The sequence below is a fragment of the Sander vitreus genome, chromosome 4 (assembly GCF_031162955.1).
Source record: "Sander vitreus isolate 19-12246 chromosome 4, sanVit1, whole genome shotgun sequence".
Lineage (NCBI taxonomy): Eukaryota > Metazoa > Chordata > Actinopteri > Perciformes > Percidae > Sander > Sander vitreus.
Genome location: NC_135858.1, coordinates 33,099,263 through 33,121,966, shown reverse-complemented (window position 1 = coordinate 33,121,966; position 22,704 = coordinate 33,099,263). Strand labels below are relative to the sequence as shown.

The window sequence follows — 22,704 nt, the reverse complement described above, 5'->3', positions numbered from 1 at the left end:
AACTGCATGTATGGACTCGAGCCCGAATAAAACCCTTCATTTTATTAAAATGGCTGTAAAAGTTTTAAACTACAACTCAGAGTTGTTTGAATGACAGAAATCTGCTCAAGGTACGGCGTAGCGTTAGCGTGCTAAGTTGATGCTTTCTCTGCGGGTGCAGACTGATTTGCTCTTGCGAGTCACGTGACCAAATCGCAGCCTTTGCGATTAGGAAATCGCGTCTTAACATATCGCGATATTATTGCAAATGCAATTAATCGTTCAGCCCTACTTGTAACATATGCCAAAAACAGTAACAGATGAAGTAACATGAAGTCAAGTACATGTACATTTAGTGTACTATAATTGTAACCTGTACTGGATACAGTATTTTATGTTTGTCTTTTTGCTGAGCTAACAGTGTTATACACATTACTGTAGTAGCTGTATGAAAACTGGGACATGTTTTGTTGCGATTCTCCATGTTGACATGTTGACTGATTTGGCTATATGGAGAGAAATTAATTATATTTTCCTCAGTCTTCAGCATTTTACAAATCATGTTTTGTGATGTGCTATTTTTTCTTCTTCTAGTACACATTAATAATACTTACTGTTTCTGGTATCAACATTAATCCAACTTAAAGTTAAATAAAGTTTGAATTAACACATCTTTAAAGGGGTTTGAATAAGACCTGAACATTAAAACCTTCATGTAGGTATAGTAACAGCTGTATTCTCAGTAAGGGGGCATGTTTTGATGTGATTCTCCATGTTGACTGATTTGGGTATATGGAGAGAAATTAATTATATTTTCTTTTTATTCTAGCCTTATAAACCAATATGGTAGATAGTTACGTGTAAACATCCTAGGTTAACTAATATTGTATTAGTTCTCTACCCGTGTAACAGAAGTAAAAACAGTAACAGATGAAATAATATGAAGTCAAGTACATTTACATTTTAGTGCTTATAAGGAATTGATACCTTTTTGGTATATTAGCACTTCACAGAGGAAAATCCCACCAATTACATGTGTAAAGTGTTGTAGGACTGTTTATAAAATAAGAAGACATTTGGTTTTCGGTTTTGTTGTGTTTTAGGATGTTGTATTTTAGACGGTGACATTCATGTTTTTTTTTGTTTTATTTAAACTGTATCCCTTTATGTTTTTAGGTCACCTGCAAAGTTTGTCATTCATTCACCTCAGGTATGTTTATACAAGCACTGTCGCTGTTTAAACAAGGCATTAGCTGATGAGTTGCTAATGGCATGAATAGTTTGAAAGTTACCAACGCATAAAAGTGGTTGTACTCTGAGGTAGCCAATACCTGGAGAGGGAGTTAAATTTTAATTCATTATTATTATTATTATTATTATTATTATTATTATTATTGATTGTGTTAAGATAGTTTGTAACTAGTTTGTTTTTGACAAATAGATTCCGTCTGATCGTAAGCGGATGCTATTTCGCAAATTCACTACCTGGTTGTTTACTTCTTGCTAGTTAAAAGTAATATTGGAACTGAATCCTTACTAAAACAGATCACTGTCCTAACATGTGTTTAACTATCTAGAGGTGACTGCTTTGTTTATAGTAGTTCTTCTTGAAATTACACTTACCAGGGACTTTTATTGTAAGACATTGATAACTCGTGTGAAACCATCAACACAGTCTATTTAGTAATGTATCATGACTGCAAATAATCAGCTCTTTACCTTGATTGCTGATTTCCTAGGTGTATGGGGCAATAGTAAAACCTAAAACTGTAATATAACTGAAAGAACACAAGAAACTGGATTGTTTGTGTCAGTTTATGCGTCATGTGTTGTTCATCAGAATTTAGTCTTCATTCCTTCATATAACATTAGTCTAAAAATGATGGAATCATATCAGTCTGTATAAAACGTTGTAAGTACAATTTCACTCCTATAAGTAAATACCAGAGTGGACACTTGCAGGTTGTGTAACGGATTAATTTACCTTGTCAAAACCAATGAGTAATTCATAACAAGCTGCACAATATTTGACACAAAACCTAAAAAGCATATGGTTCATACTCCTGTGAAGCAGTACACTTTGCCTGTAGGATTTACTGTAGCAGGAACATTGATATTGGCAAACAGATGACCCAGGTACAGGTGAGTTTGTGAGCAGGGTTATGATATGAACTAAAATAAAAGATAAGATAAGCTTAGGGTTCACAAGAGGGATAATTCAGGTATTGCAACACAAGTTAAGAATAATTGAATTAAATAGGAGGTATATACAACTAGTAGAAGATAAATTAATTATACAAGAGCAATTAAGGTCAAGTTATGAGGTAGTAGCAAAGCTAAAGTGACGTATAATCAATAGCCGGGAGTCAACAGTGTACACCAGAAATAATATATACTGTGATTAAGTAATGATTTTTAGTGTTGTCTGTAGTACTAATATAACAAAACAGAAAAATAATATAGTGTATGATGCAGTATGGAAGATCAGCAGGGTGACTTCTAGCTTTCATGGGTTGGTGATAAGACACTGTGCTGCTATGATGCAGCATTGGTCGAGCCCTTCAGCCCCAACTGAAAGAAAAGAAAATACTTGTTTTTTCTGTTCAGTTTGCTTTGTATTCATTAAAAAACTACTATTTAAGGATCATATCATTTCTAGATCTGTTTTTATTATAGGAGTGAAATTGTACTTACAACGTTTTATACAGACTGATATGATTCCATACACCTAGGAAATCAGCAATCAAGGTAAAGAGCTGATTATTTGCAGTCATGATAGACTGTGTTGATGGTTTCACACGAGTTATCAATGTCTTACAATAAAAGTCCCTGGTAAGTGTAATTTCAAGAAGAACTACTATAAACAAAGCAGTCACCTCTAGATAGTTAAACACATGTTAGGACAGTGATCTGTTTTAGTAAGGATTCAGTTCCAATATTACTTTTAACTAGCAAGAAGTAAACAACCAGGTAGTGAATTTGCGAAATAGCATCCGCTTACGATCAGACGTAATCTATTTGTCAAAAACAAACTAGTTACAAACTATCTTAACACAATCAATAATAATAATAATAATAATAATAATAATAATAATGATGAATTAAAATTTAACTCCCTCTCCAGGTATTGGCTACCTCAGAGTACAACCACTTTTATGCGTTGGTAACTTTCAAACTATTCATGCCATTAGCAACTCATCAGCTAATGCCTTGTTTAAACAGCGACAGTGCTTGTATAAACATACCTGCAGGTGACCTAAAAACATAAAGGGATACAGTTTAAATAAAACAAAAAAAAACATGAATGTCACCGTCTAAAATACAACATCCCAAAACACAACAAAACCGAAAACCAAATGTCTTCTTATTTTATAAACAGTCCTACAACACTTTACACATGTAATTGGTGGGATTTTCCTCTGTGAAGTGCTAATATACCAAAAAGGTATCAATTCCTTATAAGCACTAAAATGTAAATGTACTTGACTTCATGTTATTTCATCTGTTACTGTTTTTACTTCTGTTACACGGGTAGAGAACTAATACAATATTAGTTAACCTAGGATGTTTACACGTAACTATCTACCATATTGGTTTATAAGGCTAGAACAAAAAGAAAATATAATTAATTTCTCTCCATATGCCCAAATCAGTCAACATGTCAACATGGAGAATCACATCAAAACATGGCCCCTTACTGAGAATACAGCTGTTAGAAGGTAATGTAGGAAGTCAACACTGTAACAATGACAGACGATGGCTGCTAACAATAAAAAACTATCCCCCCTATTGGTTTATAAGGTTAGCACAAAAGAAAGTAATCATGTGCTATCATAAAATACTGAAGAATGTGCCCTGGAAAAGGGTTACTGCGCTGAGTTTAAACATAAGGGAAGAACTGGTGTATACCAGACTTAGATTAGGTCACACACGATTGAATGCTACTTTACTGTTCACGCACCCGTGTGCTTGTGACCACCCATACCTAGTCACACCCACAAAAAAAAAAAGGTTATTTCATAGAAAAAGCTAAAACCAATAGTCTTATACAGTCGCTCTGCAATACACACTATACCTACATGAAGGTTTTAATGTTCAGGTCTTGTTCAAACCCCTTTAAAGATGTGTTAATTCAAACTTTATTTAACTTTAAGTTGGACTAATGTTGATACCAGAAACAGTAAGTTTTATTAATGTGTACTAGAAGAAGAAAAAATAGCACATCACAAAACATGATTTGTAAAATGTAGAACACAGGATAAATAGCACAAATCATGCATTGTGAGATTACGGTGCTCTGTGAGAAACATCTAGATAAAGAGCAAGGGGGAAAGAAAAGCATTGATTTACCTCCACATGTTGGAAAGGGGTCACTCCATTGACCGCCTGCTAAACAGTCATCCACTGCTTTCCCACTTAGATAGTCTGCAGGCCGGGGGGGGTCTACGCTAGAAACGCTAGAAAAGAGATGCGCGCGCACCCCCTACCCCCCTGCCCCCCTTTGCTGTCCGCCTATTACTACTCCCATCCACCACCCCAAACAACCTCCTTACGTAGATTTTTGTTGCTTTCATACTACTCGCTACCGTTGTCACTCCTAATGCTAGGTCATCTTCTCATTGACTTTACATTGGCATTGTTTTCCGTGGTGGACACACAGAATTTTCACACATTCCGTGCCACCACCACGTAATGTGGTGTTAACAGTTTGTGATAATTTCACGGAATTCTGTGAAACCAGGCTGTTGCCATGATACAGGCGCTAGGAGAAGCACCTGAAGGCAGCATTATTTAGTTAGGTGAAAGTGTGGAGTGGATTTAGTAGCAGTGAATCCATCCGAGAGGCATCCATATATCTGAATGATCCATTCTACTAATAATGCTTTAACTTTGAAAGAAATCAACATCCCCAATCCAGCTCAGTGTTTATTCATTGTATTTCCACTGAGTGGCAGTGTAGTAATATAAAACCATTGAATTCTCTCCTCCATAATGAAACCAATATTTAAAGAGCATGGCACCCTCAGGGTTTAGACAATGCATTCAAAAATTACATTAAAAGAAATAACTGGTAAAATGACTTCACCACACAGAAATATAACATTACAAAGTGTTTTGTAGTAGGCTAATAGTCAATATGTATTTTCTACTGTACTGTAATGTTGAGTATAGTCTAAAGGACTGTATGGAGATAATTGGAATGGGAGGGGATTGAATGTGCCAATTCATATATTAGAAGAGGCAATTTGCAATTTCTAATTTTTGCACAACCAACTGATGAATATTCCAGCCACTCTATTTTTTAATTAAAGAGATTGTGAATAAAAGGCTGAACATGAGTTATAATAGTATACTTTATATGACACATACACTGTAAACTTTACAGTTTCAACTTAAAAAAGTAGTGTCCATGCTGCCTTAAAATTTTAAGTTGGCTTAATTTGAAAAGACAAGTCGAGGTAATGGTATAATTAATACAAACAAACTTTTCTAGTCACGTAAACTTGTTTATATAGTTTATATAACTTGATTATAATTTAGTTGCAGTTACATTTTTTGTCTAAGTAACTTGATTGCAATTCAGTTCTTCAGTTGAGTAAACACTGACAAATCTATAGCTGACCAACACATATGAGACACAAATAGCAGACATATTTAGAGTACCAGAGAGGAACAAAATGTAAGGAAGACCCTTTGGATGTATTTACCTGTTGTGGGGAACACACTGGACTAGGAGAAGTTTATTGTCTGCCAGTGTGATGAACTAACACTGTACACACTGTAAAGAAAGCTCAACATGCTTCATACATACATATATCCTATACAGTTTGTGGCTTTGGGTTGGTGCACTTGTTAACACACACATGCATGCACGTTTTAAACACTGTGTGATACAAAGCTATCCTACTATTCATGGATCTCCCATATTTGGATTAATACATTGGCAGTTCCTTAAAGTATACTGTACATATTAACAGAATAAATTAAGATACATAGTTTAACATCATTGACAGCATATCAGCCAAAAAAGCATGCAAAATTACAAATAACAATTCCTATTTTGTCATATAAAAATAGTCCTACCTCGCACATACTTTTAGGATTATGACAGAAATAAGGCCACATATCTATTTCCTTTCCTCTACAATATGACCCATGCTGAATAATCCAGATTAATCCTGATGAATCCATTTATTATTGTTATTATTGGCCCTACGGACCTTGTTTTTTTGTGAGGATGTTAGGTTGAACCATTGCTCTTTAGTTCGCTAAGCCTAAAACCAGTGTCCCAGTTCAGAGGAGGAGTGTTAGGAGCTGCACAGGGTCTGTCTGTAGGAGACAGCTCATCTGGGCTTTCTACTGAAGCACACGCTTTACGATGAATCTTCATGCACACAACTAAGACATAACAAATAAAATCACAAAAAAGAATATGTGTGAAAAAGAGTCAGTAGTCAGTTTTTCCGGAGCTGATGAGATATGCAGCAGAACTGATGAGGGAAAACTGTGCATACATTTCCAAAAGTAGTCAGTCCGAGTGGCTCTGACACAGCACTACAAACCAAAGCTCACTCTACTCCTCACTCTTTTTTTGCACACATTCTCTGCTACATATGAAGTATTCAGGCCTGTGGAATGAGCCCTGTCCAACTCTATTCATTTTAAACAGGAATGCACCAGACAGCCTGAAAAACAGAGGCCCCCCGCCTCATGAAGAATTCATTCCTTCATGAGGGGGGGGCAGCAGAGCTTTTAGTCTGTAGCTCCCCATACTGTTAAAGTGTGTAGTGGCTGGAGAAAGTGGAGGATATTTCACTCTGTTCTCCGTACAGAGCCAATTTCATGGCCATATATACATATTACATATTTCCAGCTTTCAGGGGCTTGCAAGCACCTTCCTTCATGTCCAAGTGGGATTAATTTAGACTTGCCGTGTTTCCATGTTTACTGGTGTGTACTGGCTCTCACAACAAGGACAGTATTTTATTTCTGCTTCTCTATTTTCAGATATCCCTGTGTTACCGCTGAGCCTTTAAAAATGCCCTGAGAGAAGAAGAAAAAGCTAGGAAAAGACCTCAGTGCTGTCTTTGATTACAAGTGATAGAAATCAATCAGGATGTATTACTCTACAACGGGCACTCTTGTCACTGTGAGCAGGAAGTGTGTCACAGGAAGTGCTGTAGACTGGAGCTCTGCAGGAGAGGTGCTGTTGTGGCTTTAGTCCCTCATTGACGTGTTGGAATTGATGACAGATGAAAAAGTGCTGATCTACATTTGAAGCGGCGGTGGAAGAAGTATTCAGATCCTTTAGTTCAGTAAAAGTACTAATACCACACTGTAAAAGTACTCTGTTGCAGTAAAAGTCCTGCATTGAAAATGTTACTTCAGTAAAAGTGTATCATCAGGAAAATGTAGTGAAAGTATTAAAACATTTTAGAAAGTGTAAAGGATCTAAACAGTTGTGTGTTTAATGGTTTAATCATTTCAGCTGGACTTATAGGGCATTATATTGTTGCCTAGTTTCATTTAGAATAAAACATCAGATTTTATAAATTACATGTGTTTAGTGTGCAAAAATCTTAATTGGCAAAGTAATTAGTAACTAAAGTTGTCAGATTAATGTAGTGGAGTAAAAAGTACAATATTTCTCTCTGAAATGTAGCGGAGTAGAAGTAGAAAGTGGCATGAAAAGAAAAGACTCAAGTAAAGTACCTCAACATTTGTACTTAAGTACAGTACTTGAGTAAATGTACTTTGTTAGATTCCACCACTGATTTGAAGCCTTTAATTTAAATGTAGTGTGTGGGTAATGGCAGTTGTTGTGTTAAGGCTGATTTATGCTTCTGTGACAAATCAACGGCATACACCCGCAGACCCCTCTGTGTCGCCATGAACTCCCCTCCGAGCCCTCCGGCGTAGCTCGATGTGCACCTCCAAAAATCTGTAACTTTGCGTCGAGGCGACGCAGACCGCAAGGACTGTGATTGGTCAAGTTGTCCTGTGTGTTGATAGTCGGTGTTTCAAGCAGCCTACTGTGGGGAGTAACAACATGCTAGTTCACTGACATAACCTTTGCAAATAAACTCAGACATATTTTGGTTACAATGACAGGGTTTGTAAAGTGTCTATATGTCAGTAACGTTTTGAAATTGGCACTTCACCAGCAAGCAGTACTTTGTGGGCAGTTGTGCTTAAGTTTGCTTGCTAACATAACATAAACTGGCTGGCAGACACCTCGCAAATAACCTCAGACTTATTTTCTGGTTACAGGTCTGTTTCTGGTCTGTGTTTATTTCTCGATACTTTTTACAAAATCTAAGCAAGAAAAGGCCAAACAAATAAGATATATAAGATATGTATATTTTAGCACGACAGCCTATGGGGTTTGCCATTCTGAGTACCGTTTCAGTGGTAAGCGACACAGACACAGGCGACACCGAACTTTGAAGCCACACACACCCTAGCGTTATGGCGGTGAAATGCACCGCGATGCAAAGCAACCCTGACGCAGAACTCCGAAAGGGTCACAACACCGTAGGAGCGACGGCGTAGCTACGGCATGGCAGCCCAGTCTCATGGCAGTTTGTGAAATGGTCACGTTATTGAATCTCTTGATTCGTGTACCTAACATGTTAATGTCATTATTTTTGTGTGGTGAGCACGAATTTTAAAGTAATGTATTTCAATGGGAAGCATATTTCGTGATCACATAACGATTGTTGCGGTCTGTCCCATTGTTGTCGCCAGTCCGTCCCGTTGTTGTCGCCGGCGTGTGACGTTTAATTTCCCCGTTGTGGCATTTCATTTCCCCGTTGTTGTGTCCCCCAGAGCAGCCCAGTGTTATGGCAGTTCGTGAAATGGTCACGTTCGAAAATCGTGACCTGTACACAAATCAATAAATCAAAATAACGTGACAATTTCACGAACTGGAGTGAGACCGGGTTGGGCGTGGGGCTGACGCAGAAGCATACAACAGCCTTAAGGCTGCATTCACACCAAATCAGGCGTTGAAGCTCCAAATCATTTAAATGTGTGTGGTGCGTTTAAGCTGCGGTGGTGGGGGCTACAGGGGATGCTGACAAAAATGAAACGGAGGTGAAAGTTGAAAGAGAATCAACTTCGGGAGAAACACAACCTGACGTCACACTGCGGTTGCAGTGGTCAATCACATAATCCTCTGGCCATCAGACCCAACACAGTGGGCCATCTAAGGGCATTTTCACACCTGAAAGTCAGAACCAAGGTCTGGACCAAGGTTCATATTTTTGTTACATTGTATACATTTGATCCGGTAAGTTTTGGTTTCACACTGCAGTTATGCAAGTGCACTAAAGATCTATACGTGACCAAACTACGTCCTGCCGTTGTTATGGGTTGGTGTGTTTTATCTTATTTTGGTAGTCTGTTTCTGTTCTGTATTTTTCTCAGTTTCCTGTTTTATTTTGATAGTTTGGTTTTCTGTCTTGTCTAGTCTGGTTTTACTTTATGTCTTGTGTTTTCAAGCCTTTTTTGATTGTTCTGCCCAGCCCTAATGTGTTTCACCTGTTTCCCAGCCCTTCGGTCACCTGTGTATTTAGTTTTTGTGTTCCCCTTGTCCTGTGTCAGATTATTGTGTGTGTCTTGTAGCCAGTTTTGTATTCCCATGTGTTTTGTCTCCAGTTTGTTTGTCTTCCCGGTTTGTGTTAGAGTTTCTGTTTTTTCTTGGACTTTATTTTTGGTTTCCCATTTTTTGCCTGCTTGTTTTTCAGGACTCTTTTGGGTTTTTTTTGTACTTTTTCTTAGTTTATTAAAACATCAAAATTATCCTCAGTTTCTGCCTCTGCATTTTGGTTCCGCATTTTCTCCAGCCATCCCTAACAGAATGATCTGACCACTTGGACCCAGCAGAGAGGCTTCTTTTTCCGGTGGGTTCTCAGTTTTTTGGTTTTTTTTCTACTGGTTTCAGCTCTAACCTACCTGGACTATGGATCCTGCACACTCTTGGTCAGATGAACTATGTGAGCTAATATGTGACCTGATTGAGCTGAAGACTATGTGGAAGGAGACTGACAGTGATTGCCAGAAAGAGGCAATTTTGTGTTTTGTTTGCTCATGATAAGGTGTCAGAAAAGCCCTGTCTTAATGACTCAATTCCATACTGGATTAAACGCTTCATTTCCACTCCAGCTCATTCATCTGCTAAGGGTTTGTGTTTTTCCAAGTCTGTTTGCTCCACCAATGCTCCTCTTCAAATTCTCGGCCTACTTCAGTGTCAGCTAGCTACCACCAGCCTCCCTGTTGCTCAGCCTGCTAGGATTTTGACTACTGGGTTTTTGTCTGTCTCCCAGCCTGCTCCTCTGCCTACTACTCTTAATCCTGTCGGTGCTCCACCTGGAGGTGAGCCAGAGACTTTTTTGACCATCTTCCAGTATATGGCTAGGTGTGCTAGACAGACGGAGGAGGCCAAAGCCGCCAGCCTTCAAGGTGGAAGACAAGGGTCCAGTTCGCCTTCTTGCAGCTCCCCTGAACACTTTTCAATCGGCTCAACGGCAACCTGCTCTGTGGGCACCCTCAAGAACAAGCAGACCTTTGAAGGGACTCGCCTAGCCATATTCCCTGGGAACCGTGGGGGCCGTAAAAGGGGAAGAAGACAACCTGGCTCCCGACGCCATGCCCTGCTTCACCCTCTCTTCAGCCCAGAGTTCTCGCTGTCCAGCGGCCCAGAGCCCATGCTGTCCAGCGGCCCCGAGCCCGTGCTGTCCAGCGAGCCTGTTCCAGAGCTGACCAGTGTTCCTGAGCTGACCAGTGTTCCTGAGCTGACCAGTGTTACCAGTGTTCCCGAGCTGACGTGCAACCCTTCTGTTCCCGAGCTGACGTGCAACCCTTTTGTTCCCGAGCTGACGTGCAACCCTTCTGTTCCCGAGCTGACGTGCAACCCTTTTGTTCCTGGGCCGACGTGCAGCTCTCCTGACCCTGGGCTGACGTGCAGCTCTCCTGACCCTGGGCTGACGTGCAGCTCTCCTGACCCTGGGCCGACGTGCAGCTCTCCTTACCGTGGGCTGGCTAGCGGCCCCATCCCAGAATCCCGGCTAGCTAGCATCCCCCCTGAATCCAGGCTGGCTAGCAGCCTCCCTGATCCCTGGCTAGCTAGCAGCCTCTCTAGTGTCCCCAAGCTCTCTAGTGTCCCCGAGCTCTCTAGTGTCTCTGAGCTCTCTAGTGTCTCCGAGCTCTCTAGTGTCTCCGAGCTCTCTAGTGTCCCCAAGCTCTCTAGTGTCCCCAAGCTTTCTAGCGTCCCCGAGCTGGCTAGCAGTCTCTCCGAACCCCAGCTGGCTAGCAGCATCCCTAGTACCTGGCTGTCTAGCAGCCTCACAGATCCCTGGCTGGCTAGCAGCCTCACAGATCCCTGGCTGGCTAGCAGCCTCACAGATCCCTGGCTGGCTAGCAACCTCTTAGATCCCCGGCTGGCTAGCAGCATCCCTGGTTCCCGGCTGACTAGCAGCCTCACAGAACCTCGGCTGGCTAGCAGCCTCTCCGTATCCCGGCTGGCTAGCGGCCTCCCTGATCCTTGGCTGACGTGCAGCCTCCCCGAACTACCGCTGACGTCCAGCCTCCCAGAACCGCTGCTGATGTGCAGCGTCCCAGAACCGCCGCTGACGTCCAGCCGTCCAGAGTCTCAGCTGACGTCCAGTCGTCCAGAGTCTCCGATGACAGCTCTTCAAGAGTCTTCCAGTCGTCCAGAGTCTCCGATGACAGCGCTTCATGAGTCTACGTCGACTGACATCCCAGAGTCTACGTCGACTGACCTCCCAGAGTCCACGTTGACCGCTCTCCCAGAGTGCTCATGCCAGTGACTATGCCGGTCTCCGGCGCCCCAGAGACTGCCCCTGAGGCTTTGTCGGTCTCCAGCGCCCCAGAGACCTCCCCAGTGACTGCCCCTGAGGCTTTGCCGGTCTCCGGCGCCCCAGAGACTGTCTCTGAGACCGCCCCAGTGACTTTGCCCTTGTTTTCGGTCAGACCCACTCCTGCCCCTCGTGCCCTGTCGGCACCCCTGTCAACCTCTGTTCCCGTTGCCTGTTTGGTGGACCCAACCCAGCTGACCTGTCGCCTGGCATCAGCCCAGCTGGCCCGTCGCCTGTCTTCAGCCCAGCTGCCCCTTCTCCTGCTCGGTCTGCCTGTCCTCCTGAGGGGTTTCGCCTTTGCCGCTGGCCTTCAGAAGGGATTCGCCTTCACCTCCGGCCTTCAGAGGGGATTCGCCTTCCCCGCCGGCCTTCAGAAGGGATTCGCCTTTGCCTCCGGCCTTCAGAAGGAATTCGCCTTCGCCGCCGGCCTTCAGAAGGGATTTGCCTTCGCCTCCGGCCTTCAGAAGGGATTCGCCTTCGCCTCCGGCCTTCAGAAGGGATTCGCCTTCACCACTGGCCTTCAGAAGGGATTCGCCTTCGCCGCTGGCTTCCAGAAGGGATTCGCTGTCACAGACGGCCTCCAGAGGGGTTTTGCTTTCGCAGACGGCCTCCAGAAGGGTTTCGCCTTCACAAATGGCCTCCAGAGGGATATCGTCTTCGCCGCCGGCCTCCAGAAGGATTCTGCCTTCGCCGCCGCCCTCCAGAGGGATTTTGCAGACAGCCTCTAGAGGGGCTCCGCCCTGAAGGGCTCTACCTTCGTCGACGGCCGCCAGAGGGGTTTCGCCTTCGCCGACAGCCGCCTCTGAGTCCTCGACATCCTGTTCAGCCACCTGAGGGGCTCTACCTTCGCCGACCTGTTCGGCCGCCTGAGGATCTTCATCGTCCTGCTTGACCTCCTGAAGGTCCTCGATGGCCTGTTCGGCCGCCCAAGGGGTTCCGCCTTCGCTGCTGTCCGCAACCCTGGACTAGCTGGCCGCAGCACCTTGGTGACCAGGCCTCTCTGTCCCCTATTGCCGCCGAGGCCACTCTGTCCCCTGTTGCCGAGGCCTCCATGCTCCCTGTCCTGAGTGGCCCCTCTCTGTTCCCTGTCCCGAGTGCCCCAGTGCTCTCTGTTCCCTGTGCCCCAGAGCCCTCTGTCCCAGTTCCCTGGGTCCCGCTGTCCTCTATTTCCCTTACCCCGTGTGACTCTGGTGCCTTCCCTCGCCCCTCTGGGGTTGATTTATTTTGACTGTTTGGGTCGTCCCTCCTCTGGGCCCCCTCCGCCCTCCCTGGGTTGTTTCTGTTCGTTTTGTTTCTTTTGGACATCTGGGATCTGTCCCTTTGTGTGTGTGTGGGGGGGGTTTGGTAGTTTGGTTTTCTGTCTTGTCTAGTCTGGTTTTACTTTGTCTTGTGTTTTCCCGCCTTTTTTGATTGTTCTGCCCAGCCCTAATGTGTTTCACCTGTTTCCCAGCCCTTGTATCACCTGTCTTGTGTTACCTCGTTACCCTGTGTATTTAGTTTTTGTGTTCCCCTTGTCCTGTGTCAGATCATTGTCTGTGTCTTGTAGCCAGTTTTGTATTCCCGTGTGTTTTGTCTCCAGTTTGTTTGTCTTCCTGGTTCGTGTTAGAGTTTTTGTTTTTTCTTGCACTTTATTTTTGGTTTCCCGTTTTTTGCCTGCTCGTTTTTCAGGACTCTTTGGGGTTTTTTTTGTACAATTTCTGAGTTTATTAAAACAAAAATATCCTCAGTTTCCGCCTCTGCGTTTTGGGTCCGCATTTTCTCCAGCCATCCCTAACAGCCGTCATCACATACGTGAGCTGCGTCTCCAGATACTTATAATTGATTGGTTTGTAGACGGGCTTCCCCGTCCTCTTGTATCCTCTCTCTGTGTCTGAGTTTTTTCAACTGACTGCTGCTCTCCCCTACTGCCACGTCCGAAAGTCCGAACCATCCAAAAAATGCTTTCACACTATAAACGAACCGGACAATGGTTCAGTTTGGTCAGGACCGAGACCACCTCTTTTGATCGGACCAAAATTTGGTCTTTTGATCTGGACTGTGGTCTGAGGCACCTTTCTCACCTGCAATTTTGGTTAGAACCAAACGTCCGAAAAAGTCCGAAAGTCCGGACCAAATGAGGTAGGTGTGAAAACGCCCTAAGAGACACACCCACACAGCCGCACAACCCTCTGCTAATCCCCGCCTGATGTGATGTAAACACACACACTACACACAGACACACACACACACACTTTCTCTCTCAGGCATGCATGCTGTGTTTCGGGGGGGGGGCAAGAGTGGCGGACATTGTGGGGGAGTGTGAGGTGGCAGGCAGGGGGGGGCGGGGTTGGATCCCATGGCTCTTCATGAAGGACAGCAGCTGGTCGGGGATCTCTGCCAGGACGTCCTTAGCCAGGCGGGCCATGCTCAGGACCTGGTTCCCCGAGCGGTCCATGTAGTCCCGGAACGGGACGAACTGGACGAGAACAGGAAGAGTAGCCATGACAACAGACACATCTGCCTACATCTGCTCATTGGTAAAGGGTTTTGGTATGCAGTTGAAAATCTGTTGGTACAGCAACTGAATTCTGCTTTTATATTTATGAAATTTGTGCATGGCAAGATAGATGTTATTTATGCTTCTTTTTTACCTTTTGATCAAAACGAATTATACAATTTACCGTAATTTATGACAAACAACTGAAACAAACTTTTGCTTTACACAAAATGTGTGTCTTTTTATCTTACATAAAGAATATGCCAAGAATCAGATCAGATCTGAATTCATAAGAGCTTCTCCAGCTTTCTCTGCAGTCTAGTTTCTCACCTGGCTGCATGTTGAGTTGCATTGGGCTGGTTTAGGACATATCTACTGTATCAATGTATATGCAGATCTCAACATCACAGCAGTGACTCCTGAGAGTTACATGGCTGTGTTAAAGAGTATACTTTACCTGGACGATGTCTCTCTCAGCAAAGCGTCCCCTGGAGGACACTCTGACCTCGTCCCCATCCAGCTCCTCCATCGCTGCAGACAACAAACACAACAGGGACTGTTAGGTAGCAGCAGCCAGCTCTCATCTCCCCCCCCCCCTCAACTGTGCTATTATAGTCCAGGGGTTTATTAAATTAATTAAAATGAATTAATGTATTATTTACATAAAAGAAGTGCCACGTGTACATTTAAAGGAGAATTCCGGTCGATTTCAACACGTAGCTCTGTTGTTTGTAAATTTGGAGTGCTGTCAGTAGCGAGAAAAACAACAACTATTGGTGTTGCCTACACCGTGTTATCCTCCTGCTACAGTTTGCACCCAGGAGGCTGAAACCGGGCAAGCTTAAACGTGCTTTTAGGCTCTTAACATGTTCTAAATGTCATTACAAGTGCCTACCCATGTGAAGTGATTCCTTCCAAGTGAACACAGTGAATCTGACTGCAGTAGATATGAAAGAAATGCATAGAAGTTCTGCTAATTCAGCTCTGTTTAGCCCAACGCAAGTGTCTTTGCTACCGATGACGCAGTTGTTAATTTCCCGTCCAGCGCCCACGTCGTTTAAATAGCAAATGCACCTGCGCCCATCTGTGGCCAATGGGCGTGCTGGTCTTACAGGGAGATGTGTTCAGGTGCATTCTGGGGGTATTGCTATCTTGAGGCAGTGGGAAGTGATCGCGCCATTGACCAAGAAAAACCTGGTCTAAAGTCAATGACGCAAAATGTCATTGTTATTTTAACAGCGCATTAGTAAAATGCTCCTAGCCTTTGCCACAGCGCGCACACTATGCTTGCTACACACACAGGGATGCACAGCAGCACACAAACATGAAAAAGATTAAAAATAAAAATATTACAATGTGAAATAGTATGATGATATGATCTGTTCGTGCGCTTTCACTTCACGCACAAGCAGATCAGTTTCTTCTCCTGAACATCTCTCCTTCCTGCTTAGCAAATCCTCCATCATAATAGCAATGTGCCAAGGTATAAACGTGCCTGGCTTTTAAAGGGAATGGGAGATGACAGTCTGATTGCTTTATTGCATGTTACGCCCAAAACACACCTATGAATTAATGAAGACCCTTTTTTCTGCCGTTAAACTAGCAAACGTGGATTCACGCTGTGCTTTTAGATCGTTAAAATAGGGCCCCATATGTCTCCCCACGTTTGTTGAAACAAATCCTATGCCTTTGGGTTGCCAGGCCAGCTGTGATTAGTCTAGATGTGTGTGCCATGTGACCAGGGCCTGGAAGCTGCCACTAATGTACTTCTCTAAACTCGGTGCCACCTATTCTTTCTACCAGCCCACCCTAATACAGCAGGCTAGAACCCCCCTCCTCCGACACAAAGCAACGACATCACATGTGCCAACACATCATGACCGCGTGCACACAGCCAAGTAACTGTTAGCAACAGACACTTCAGACCATGGTCTCCTAATCCCATGAGAGTTGAGAGATGTTATGTGTTTTATTTTATTACTTTAGATACTCATTTTATCAGGATAAGCTGTGTCCAGTGCTCATAAAGTATGTCAGCATGTGAGTGGTAGAGTCTGAAGATCTTCTATCAGTCCTCAGTGTGGCTCATTGTTCCATCCTTTACTTTTTACAAAATTACTAATTAGTGGAATTCATTATAACAAACCAACAGCAGTCTGGCTAAATTGATTCACTTCCAGTGTAAAAGTTAATTACGTCTCACAGGAGAAACATCAGCAATTACAACAGATAACAAACATTTCTATATAATAATGTGTTAGCATCCACACGCTGATTTATTATCTTGGGTAAGGTGAACAAAGGAGCAAACTTCTTACAATGCAGCTCTTTAATAAAGAATAGAGAGGTGAAATGGTGGTTTTCTTCATAGTTAAGCCTCAGCATGGGGACTATGACCAGAGGGAACAACAGTGCAGAGCCAGCTGCTGACAGTCCTCAGGGACTAACAGAGTTCAGTCCCTCTGTAGCACATCTGTCCCCTGCTGCTCTCACAGTGGAGGAAGAAACTGTAGAACAACTTCATTAGTGCCTATATAGGCCACAGGAAGGAAGGGACGGTAAAGTTTCTGACTGGAAAAACATTCTAGTCTATTCATAGTTTATCAACAAAGCAAATCAGATGAGCAAGTGACAAACAATGTGTGGTATTCCCAAGAGGGAAAAAGTCTTCACTTTAGCGTGTTTGAATTTGAAGGGAACAGGGAAAGGAAAGGATGATGAACAGAGACGGGGTGAGACTCCACATTGCACACAGAAAGGGCAGATGGTGGATGGGAGCAGCAGGGAAAAAGAGGAGAAGAAGGGCATCCTTGTATAAGAGGGGGAATGGTCAAACAGCGGACAGAGAGAGCAGGACAGGATGGACAGAGACATGAGAGCAGAGAAGAGAGGCAGAAGGTGTTAAAACATGCTAGTGATGGAGGAAAACCCCTTGGAATGTGGGAGGGGTTTGGGGGGGGGGGGGTCCACAGAGACCCTCCTCCTTGGTACTGTAGTTAAAACTATGTCTAGCCAGTATTATTTGGGGTTGCCAGTCAAAGAAAAGAAACGTTACTTGGCCAAACTCAAATGCAATAAAGTTACACTACCAGACCCGTTCGACAAAATGATGAGAATTTTTTTTTTGGTCTATGGACCTGTCTGATTTACCGGAGGTTGGTCAGATACACATATTTGAATATCTAAACTTAGCACAAAAAGTAAGGAAATTTGTGTTTGGTAGATTATCTCTCAGTGGTAACAATGCTTTTTGGCAATAAATCTTATACCGTGGGAAAGCCTGTTTAGTCCCCTTTCAAGTGGTGCCCCATTTGTAAGGAACATGCATTTTTGGGATAAGCAGCAGCGCTGATTATTTGGGTTGTGCCCATGAAAAATTTGCCAAATCTTCTCTACCAATGCCAAACAGCTTATTATGCCAATGACTTGTTTGGTGTTTGGTGGATTGGATGATTGAAGTTTGAAGAAACAATACATATTGGCAATTTAACAATTTATTCATTTCACAAACAGGAGCCTCAGTAGCGTGTGGAAGAACCATACACAGCCACAACAGCCTGGCACCGCCTCCTCATGCTGGTCACCAGCCTGTTCACACACTGCTGTGGGATGGCATCCCATTCTTCAACCAGCATTTGTCGCAAGCCAGCCAACGTGGTTGCGTTGGTCACTCTGGCACGAACATCACACCCAAGCTGATCCCACAAGTGTTCAATGGGGTTGAGGTCAGGACTGCTGCCAGTCCATTCCATCCTCTCCACTCACACATTCTGGAGGTAGTCTCTGATAAACCCTGCCCTGTGGGGGAGAGCGTTGTCATCTTGGATAGATTTCGGTCCCAGACTGTGGAGATATGGGATTGTCACTGGTTGCAGAATCTCATCTCTATATCTCTCTGCATTGAGATTGCCTCCAATGATGACAAGCCTTGTTTTTCCAGTGACGGAGATGCCGCCCCACACACGCTGCCTCCACCAAAAGGTGTTACTCTATCGGTGCAGCAATCAGCATAGCGTTCTCCACACTTTGACCGTATGATCCAACTGCCGTAGGCAGAATCTGGACTCGTCACTGAACATAATGTTCCTCCACATGTTCAGGTTCCAGTGCACGTGTTGCCGACACCAGCGCAAACGGGCTTGACGGTGAAGGGCACTCATGGCAGGACTCCTGGCAGCCCTATGAGACCGGAGATTGGCTGCGTGCAGTCTGTTCCGGATTGTTTGGGCAGAGAGCCGTCGGCCATATCGTCCTGCAAACGTTGACTGCAAATCTGTAAAAGACAGCCTACGGCACCTCAGTGCTGACAGGGTGAGGAAATAGTCGTCTTGGGGTGTTGTCTTCTTGGGATGCCCACTTTGCGGCCTGTCTTTGACATCCCCCGTTATATGGAACTTGGCCTTCAGTTTGGAGATGGTACTAGGGCTCACTCCAAATAATGACTTGGTTTTGCGGAACATCAGCTTGAAGTTGCAAGGGCCCTATCCAGATCAGTCAAATACGGCATGCCGATTCTTGGAGCAGACACTTACTGACTGTAGCTGTACTTACAGTAGTAGGGCCCATGCTCACAGGTGCTGCAAATCAGGTGCCAATCAGGCAATCCAGATGGGTCACCAAAGAAGCTTTATAAAGCACTGAAGGTAAGTTATGGTTCACGTCTCTAACAAATCCACCAGTTAACCATAATGTTAAAGATTCAGTAACCTACTATATAAATATGGCAGGGAAGGTAAATTAGGTATTTTCTCCATTTCTTTAGGAAGTTGTGCCAGATTGTGCTCTCTTGTCTGCCATGGGTGACAGCAGTGAGACAGACACAGCTTCAGAGTCAGTTAGTCAGATTTTCACCAGCAGCCAGGAAGAGCAGGATGCGCATGGAGAGGAACCAAATGTGTTCAGCATTTTAGCTCAGCCCCACAGTGAATAATGGTAGCACTCTAAACTGTCTAAAGTGCACAGCATTTTATGATGCCTTCATTACTCTGAGATCTGATCAAGTGGTGGAACTAGAGAGAAACCCCAGAAAGCAAAATATAGAACCACTCTGGCATGATGTGCGCAAGCTGCGCATATGTCATGGAGTCAGACTCAGAACACAGGATCACATTCAAATGTCTTTAATGAAGGTCGTTGTCAGGGCAACAAAAGTCAAAAATACAGAAAGTCTCAGGAGACTTCAAGTTATACTGTTCCAATAAACTTTGAAGTAAAAAAGCCCAGGAGATAAACTTAGCCTCACTGGAAACAAACACAGGAAGCTCTGGCACAGCAGCAAAACTGGGCAAGTCTGTATGTCATGCAGAGTCATGTAGTGATGAGACTAGACAACAACTGAGGGTTTTAGGTGGAGTTAACAAGCTTAAACAGGCAACAGGTGAGGAGTGCTAATAGGCTGGGGATAGTGAACGATGATACTGATTGAGTGGAGGATGGGTAGTGGGCGTGGCTGAGGGAGAGCCCAGTGCTGGTGTGACAGCATAACAGCAAGCACAGCCAGCAAAGTGCTTCAGCATGAGACAAATGACCCAGATAAGTTTCTTGCTGAACACTTGTATCCAAGGTTTCAGGGGAGTGGGGCCACAAGGTATGGGAAGGAAAGTGAGGGACTTGCTAAGGAGCATATTAAAGAGAGGGGCTGCAGAGTGATTGACAAAGGGTTGGTGGTGTGTGCAGGAGACCCATGGCTGGCAGCTAGCCCTGATGGTATCATTGATAATAAGCTGCTAGAAATAAAAGGCCCCATCACCCTCAGTGCATGCACATACATTAATTAACTAATTAAGTCAGGTACGTGTCTTGTTAATTGGACCCCACTACAACACCTGGAGCTTGATGTGCCTTATGGCAATGACTTTGCCATCACATATATGCAAAGGCTACGTAGCTTCTACTTTAAACACATGCTGCCACAACTTGTGGATGAATTTGTAGAGGGAAGACTGCAGTTGAGCAACAACTACAGGGAAATGGTCTCAAAAGCAGCTCATCAGTGCAGGATCAGAATCAGAAAATTATTTATTGCCAAGTCACACTTATAATGTATTTGCCTTGGTGGTTGGTCCATACATAAACATATTTAACATTGATATGAAATAAACAGTAAACACAGAAACAAATATGTACAATATAACTGATAGACTTATTTTAAGTACAACAATTTGATAACTGTTTAACATTGAGAAAAAAGAGGCTGTATGAATTAGTGCAGCATGTGCAAATGTTTATGATATATAGATCTAGAATCAATCCAGCAGGGCAGAAGGGACAGGGCCTGTTTTTTTCTGAAATTCATCAGTCAATAAATGATTTATTGCTAGTTGTTGGTGTTCATTACTGAATCTATACTGTATTACTGAGTTAGTGTTACCGGGAGGTCATATAGTAGCGATGAATGTTTTGCTCAGGCAGAAAATCATTCATGTACAATAAGAGAATAAGTTACAGATGCATCTCTGCATTTCAAGTGTTGCATACGGTAACTTAGCTTACTTTGGATGTATTGTGAGCTACACCGGATTAAGAGCATTAAGAGTTTGTTGTAGTAACGAACGTAATAATCAGTCCTGCTTTATTTTGGTACCAGTGGTTTCCCAGATTTGAAAGTGTTGCACCAACAGTCAACATTTTGTCTATTGTGCAAAGACTGTTATCGTTTCTCCGTTTGATCATGCTGACTGGCAGGGTGTTCCGCAAAATTCTGTAACACTTATAATCACAGTAATACAGTTTTCCTATGGCCCTTTCCACATGGATTCTCACTCGTGACATTTTTCTAGAGTGTGTCACCTCTAATCCTGTCAGTTGTTTTCTTCCCTTTGTAGATGCTGGTATGTGGAGACGGACACATTTGGTGGCAAAGTATTCAGGAAAATTGAAGCCTCGATCAGTCAATACATGGTCTCCTTGTTCAAGAAGGTCAATCAACACAGAATTATTTGTTATAACCTTGTCACTAGCACGACCCCCCCCCAGACTCCTGTTGGACTAATGCCAATTAGGAACTTCACAGTTATCACGCAAACAGAGAATGGACCCACAAATGCACAACTCAGGTACGTAAAATACAATGTTTTATTAGCAAGCTAATAATGATACAATGAGACACAGGTGCAACACATTAAGGCGGGGACAGGTAATCACACAGACGGGAAAATATACAACAGTCGTGCCTAACAGGCTACTATTTTGACCCTTTGCAGCACCGTTACTTATCATCAAGCTGCCACTTCCTCCTAACACATCCTGCTGTTGCAGGCTGCAGGCATGATGGAGAAACACAGCAGCAATAACTCTGAATGGGTTTATTTATTAATAAGGCCTTATTTTCCAAAACTCCCGGACGGCTCGTAGACAAGTCGAAAGCCATATGCACGTTGTGTAAAGCCAAATTAAAATATCACCGAAGCACGTCAAGCTTGAGCTACCACCTACGAGCTAAGCATAGTAGTACAGTTAACGTGATGCTACCTGCTAGCGGGCTAAATGGGTGGCAACTAACTGCAGACCTGTCAGCATCGTAGAGGACTCGGGTCTTAAAGACGTACTACGGTTGACCTGTCTCGTTGCCGTCGAGGGAGACAGTAGTTTCACCACACACATACCACACGGAGAAAGCAGCCCAACTGGAACTGCTGCAAGGTGCTGCAAACGCTGTCTCATTAACCGGTGATCACTGGACGTCAGTGAGTAATCAACATTATTTAGGAGTTACTAAACACTATATTGCCTCTAGTAAGGATAGGCATTTTTAGTTTTTTAGTTAGGTACTTGGAGGAATTGTGCAATAATGACAGATACACACATTTTTCTTTTGTTTACAGTAAATAAATAACTACAAATCTTAAAATCAAGTTCATAAAGTAACTTTCTTTGCATTCATTTGATTCCCAATCAAGATACACTGGTAACAATTGCTTTTGATAGTTAATATGTATTTAAAAACTGTTCTGAAATGCAAAATAATAGAATTTTAATCATGTGATAAAATATGCGATTAATCGCGACTAACTATAGACATTCAGCGATTAATCGCGATTAAAAAATGTTAATCATTTGACAGCCCTATTCATAAGCTATAAAGGAATGAAGTAATGCACAAATCATGAATTAATTCATGCATGAATTCATAATTCATGTACCCTTACCGTAAAGTGTTACCATTACTTTAGTTCAAGTCTGTGGCAGCAGTTCCAAATAATTTGTTCGAAAAATACCTTTTCACAAAGTTCAGTGGGTGCATTTTCCAAAAGAATGCTTTAATTCTGAAAAATAAGGTTGATCCCACACGAAACTTACTCAATATCTTTTAATATTATTTCTTAGATATGTAGGCTACATACCAAGAACATTCATGAATATAAACTGAGA

At 43.1% G+C, this 22,704-nt stretch overlaps 1 protein-coding gene across 1 annotated transcript in view; it reads right to left on the bottom strand.

Annotated features, from left to right (window-relative positions):
• Positions 1-14,097: 14,097 nt before the first annotated feature.
• The window catches only part of LOC144516126 (copine-9-like), a 348,189-nt gene continuing 339,582 nt past the window's right edge, over positions 14,098-22,704 (bottom strand). Inside the window, exons 19-20 of the mRNA XM_078247326.1 lie at positions 14,792-14,865; positions 14,098-14,313 (exon numbers count right to left, since the gene is read on the bottom strand). Of these exons, the coding sequence (XP_078103452.1) occupies positions 14,098-14,313; positions 14,792-14,865 (290 nt within the window). The remainder of the gene's footprint in view (positions 14,314-14,791; positions 14,866-22,704) is intronic.